The sequence below is a fragment of the Phaethon lepturus genome, unplaced genomic scaffold (genome assembly GCF_000687285.1).
Source record: "Phaethon lepturus isolate BGI_N335 unplaced genomic scaffold, ASM68728v1 scaffold18507, whole genome shotgun sequence".
Classification (NCBI taxonomy): Eukaryota; Metazoa; Chordata; class Aves; order Phaethontiformes; family Phaethontidae; genus Phaethon; species Phaethon lepturus.
In genome coordinates this window covers 80,228-84,949 of record NW_010551350.1, presented here as the reverse complement: position 1 = coordinate 84,949, position 4,722 = coordinate 80,228, and the positions used below count along the sequence as shown (strand labels likewise).

The following is a 4,722-nucleotide window of genomic DNA, read 5'->3' as shown; positions in this document are numbered from 1 at the left end:
GCCTCGAAACCTGCTCCTGTCGAATGCAGCCGATGGCTTTCAGCCCGAGCGCTGGGAGGCCGAGGAGTCGTAGTCCATGTGGAGAGGAGTCCCTGCAGCCTTTCGGTCCCAGGTTACAGCCCAAAGCTAGTACAGCCCAGCTCCACATCACTATCGCACAAAACCAGCTTCCTTTGAAAGGCTGCTCTTTCACACGTGCGATAAAGAGCTCTGTGTAGCTGCGCTGAATTAATATGGGGCAAGTCTCAAGATTCTTAATCAGCTTTAGCTGGCTTTTACTTTGGGAAAACTTCCCACTGAACTTCTGAGTAAGGACATAAGAATTTGTCCAGAGTAACCATTTTCAGCATGAAAGGAACGCTTACTATGTTATTCCCATCTGGCTTTCCTAGAATATCTCATCTGTTATTCCCTTCACACGCCTCTGTGAAAAGGACCCTGTAGGATGAAGTCATCTTGAAGTGTTGGGGTTTTTTTGTCCCAGAAATCTGCATATTCTTACTATGGTTACTTTGATCAGAGTAAACACGCCTGCACTCCCATTCCGGGCCATTCCTCCCACACTTTCAATACAGATTCTCTGCTTCGCCGTCCTCTCACCCTGAGTGAGGGAATGACCCCTCCACCTCTCTTCCTACCTCAGACAAAAGCCAGACAGCTTAAGATGCTTAAACATTGGCGGATTTATAAGCCTCATCTCTGCTCTGACCCCTGCAAGTCTTGCATGCTGATGAGGATGAGGAAGGTGTAAATTCTTGCCGTCCACCCTCTCCTTTTTTTTCTTCCCCTATTCCTTGCTTCCCCCAGCTGCCTCATCCCTATGTTCATGTGCTTCCACGTTCATCCCGTCTTCTGATCTCCTGGTTATCAGCTGATCATGGTTGTGTGGACAGCATCCCTGCCTGTACTGAGGCTCTGCCCAATACCCTGGCACCCACATTCTGCAGTGCAAATCATGATGATGATGGAGATGATGATTAAAAGTGTGTTCACCGTTTTTTGACTCAGCCAGCAGCAGTTCACGAAGAAATGTTCTCCTCTGTTCCCCTGCTCAGGTCCATAGCCAGCGTTACAGACTTACCGGAGGGCAGACCAGGAAATCTGCGGCCACCGTGCTGGTGACATAACTGAGGGAGCAGAGTTTGACTGTGCAGAGCATAAGCAATGGATAATTAATTAAACAGGCAAATGCCTTTCTCGGGCATAACTTTCTTCCAGTTATTTAGAGTCCAGGCGATGTGAAAGGTGAGCTGCTGACAAAGGAGAAGTCAGCAAGATGGCCAAGGAAGCAAGTGCTCCCTGGGTGCTGCTTAGCGACATCCTCCAGCTGGTGGATCTGTGCAGTCACGTTCCTGGAGCCATCCTGTGGGCTCTCTGGGGAGCAAATTTTGAATGTGTATTTTCAGCTGTGTACATGCACCAACCCCCAATGAAAAGGCCACCTTGCTGCTGGTCAAGTCTTCATTATCTGTGAGACATGGCAAATGCAGGGAGTGAGTTGCTGCCCTCCCCACAGGCAGGATTCTGTCCAAGTGGGGAAAGAAAGGAGGATGGGGGGGAAGTGAAGGCAGAGTGAGGGGACGAGGGCGGTGAGGACGGAGCCTGGGTGGCCAAAGCATGGAGGCACACCACAGCGCAGGACAAGACCACAGCAGTCTTGCCATTTCCCCAGGCATTGGGAGCTGCCTGTGCCTAATGTGTTGTACAAGTGAGAAATTCATCCGAAGACTGTTTTAATAAGGAAAAATGTAACCTCGGTCCAAATCCAGATAGTGTTTGACCGTGACTAAATAAGGAAACACAGTATTTCATAAATGAACAGCCCACTGAAGAGGGCAGCTGCATGCACTGGTGCCACCCAGTTCCCTTCAGCATCCAGACAGCAGGTCCCAGACGATGTTCCTGGGATATTTTCTGCCTATTTCTGTCAACAGGAGATAATCATACCCCTGCGTTAAGATAATGTGTTTCTTACAAGCTCTTTGCTCCTGTCATGTCACACAGGCAATCTATAAGATGGTTTCTTCTGTAATGAAGATGCCGGAAGACGAGTCGACACCAGAGAAGAGGACAGAGAAGATCTTCCGCCAGATGGACACCAACCGTGACGGTAGGCACCCTCCAGGTGCCGGGGCGGCCGCCTCTGCCCCTGTGCTGGGTGGCTGGGGTGTCCTGCCCACATGGAGCAACCCCTCCAACCCACCACCCCTCCTCCAGCCACCCAGGCAAAGCCACCACCGTCCACAGCCAGTGGGGTGCAGGCAGGCAGGGCTTTGCCTCATGGGGTTGCTTTCACAGGGGTTTTCCTTGGGGTCCCCCAGCTTCCTTCCACCATGCTTGTCCAGAGGCTTGGCAGGTGTGCTGCGACCCAGCATGTGTGCTAAGCAGACATGTTTCTTTTCTAGGAAAGCTCTCTCTGGAAGAGTTCATCCGAGGCGCCAAGAGCGATCCATCCATAGTCCGTCTCCTGCAGTGTGATCCCAGCAGCGCCGGGCAGTTCTAAACCCGTCCTTTGGATGAATTATGTATCTGCTTTTTTTTTTTTCCTTGCCAAACAACATTCATGGTAGTGTTGCCTCTGTATGGCCAATTATGCCTTCTTTTGTGGCATCTTATAGCTTCTTTTGTTGTGGATTAATTATAAGAATGCTGAATTGCTCTTAACAATTTGTCCAGAGCACGGGCAGTACTGTTTTAAACAGATATTGTGGTTTTATCGTTGTTTTAAAGATTCCGTTTTGGTTTTTTGTTTTAACGTGTCTGTTTTGGAAAGTACGCGTTGACGAGGAGGAAACCAGCAACAAAACCCTTGGCAGCAAGACACACTGACAGATTTTTAGATTGCTGCTTTAGTAGCTGAGTATTCACCCGCAGGACCTGAAAGTGTAGTAGAGGTTGAACCAAAGGGGTTGTGATGGATGGGGTAGGATTCACCTGGAACCTCCTCACCTGTCCAGGAGGCACCAGTTAAGGTCAAAGACGGGATCAGGAAGAAGTACGAAAGTGCAAAAGGAGTTCAGGGTGCATCGTCCGCATCCCTGCTCCTACGCCTCATTGTTTCAATGCTGTGAACATTTTCCAGGTTATGAAGGAGAAGGGAAAAAACAAAGATGGATGGTTTTTCCTAAGTTTACAGTGCTTGATTTGACGTGGCTTTATCTGAAAATTCAGCAATTTGCAATCCTGATCCCCAAATCCACAACTGATGATACCTCTTGTTGTTTGGGGTCAGCAAAGGCAGACACAGATATGGAAAACTGGGTCTTGACAATGAATTTTAGGGAGATACATGTTGAATGTGAAATTTTCAGGTTAGTAATAAAGCAGTTTCTACTAAGGAGAGTGGGCATTCACGTGAAGAACTCATGGACACGCAGCTCCAGCTGAGGCACATCTGCTGTTCTGAATGCTCTTATGTAGTATGAAGTTTTTGGGGTGTTTTTGTCTCTCTCCACATAGCTAATGGAGTTTCTGGGCCTGCCCTTAGGGAAAGGCTGTCATCAAAACTTGTTTTAAACATAAAATTGTAGCATTTATATTTCATTTATTTTAGTAAAGTTTGAAAAATCTGTACTGAAACGAGGAAATGGTACGCTTTATGGTATATTTATATATATAAAAAATTAAAACAAAAAAAAAAAGATCAGCTCTTGAGAGAAATGAATGTTTATCTTTTCACCTAGACGCAGGAGTTCTGAAATTTGCTGCTGCAAAACTTTATCCTTTGGTCAAAGTTGTTGTATGCAAAGCTAGTACACATACGTGGGATTTCTTAGGGACTTCACAAGCGCTGCTGCAACAGAAAGCTTTGGCGACAGGAGGCATTATGCTGACTAAATTGGCATTAATCTGTCATTAGCTAAAGTCTGCTCTGTGATCCTGTTGGAGAGGTACCCATGTGGGCAGCGCACAGCTTTGGGAATTCGTGAGCTCGTTAGAGTAACCTCTGTCTGACAGGCAAGGTTGGCGCTTTGTCAAGTGACCTTGTAGATGCTAATCCCCAGTAGCCTTAAATTAAAACAAACTAAGTAAAATAAGTCTGCTTTGCAGATGATGATTAGCTAAGTACTAATTAGAAGTCATGAAAAAGTAGCCAAGTATGAATAATTTTTTGTTGAACACTAGCTAGCATGTGCAGTAACTGAGAGAAAAAATCCTAGACTTAATTTTCCATACCATTTGCTTTGCCAGCTGTGAAGTGCAGAGCATATTAAAATAAAATAAAAATAAATTAAAAAAAACATTGTTAATCAGTTGTACTAAAATTATTATGAGTGGCTAATTGCACTCAATAAACATCTTCAGGGACCCACCTTTGCCTCAAATGATCACAGAAATCCAGCTGATGATATATTCCCATTACATCAACCAAAATTCCCCAGTGTGTGGGGGAGAGTGAGGAAACAAAAGAGGCCCAACCACAGACACAAACAGATTGCAATACCTAGTGCTTTTACCTGTTACCAGCATCACTGGCAAATTTTGCACCAATTCTTCCAGCTGATGGAAGTGTTATGTATCTGTTTCTCCCTAATTTTCATTAGACATCCTGTGCGCAAATCTAATCCTTCAAAGGAGAGCCTGTGCCTACCTTCTTCAAAGCAATTTTCTGCTTTACTCAGAGAAGTTCTGGTCCTCTCTCCCACATCCATCACCTCATGTATATTCAACGTCCCCTCTCGAGCACTTTGAGCTTTTGAGTGCTTTGAGTGTTCTTCAGCA

The 4,722-nt window shown here is 46.0% G+C and overlaps 1 protein-coding gene across 2 annotated transcripts in view; it reads left to right on the top strand.

Moving 5' to 3' along the window:
• The window catches only part of NCALD (neurocalcin delta), a 7,676-nt gene extending 4,608 nt beyond the window's left edge, over positions 1-3,068 (top strand). Inside the window, exons 2-3 of one of the 2 annotated variants that reach the window (XM_010290889.1) lie at positions 2,005-2,110; positions 2,406-3,068. In XM_010290889.1, the coding sequence (XP_010289191.1) occupies positions 2,005-2,110; positions 2,406-2,503 (204 nt within the window). In that variant the 3' untranslated portion in view covers positions 2,504-3,068. Of the gene's footprint in view, positions 1-2,002; positions 2,111-2,405 lie in introns of both variants that reach the window. The other variant, XM_010290890.1, reaches the window with a different exon arrangement.
• Positions 3,069-4,722: the final 1,654 nt, after the last annotated feature.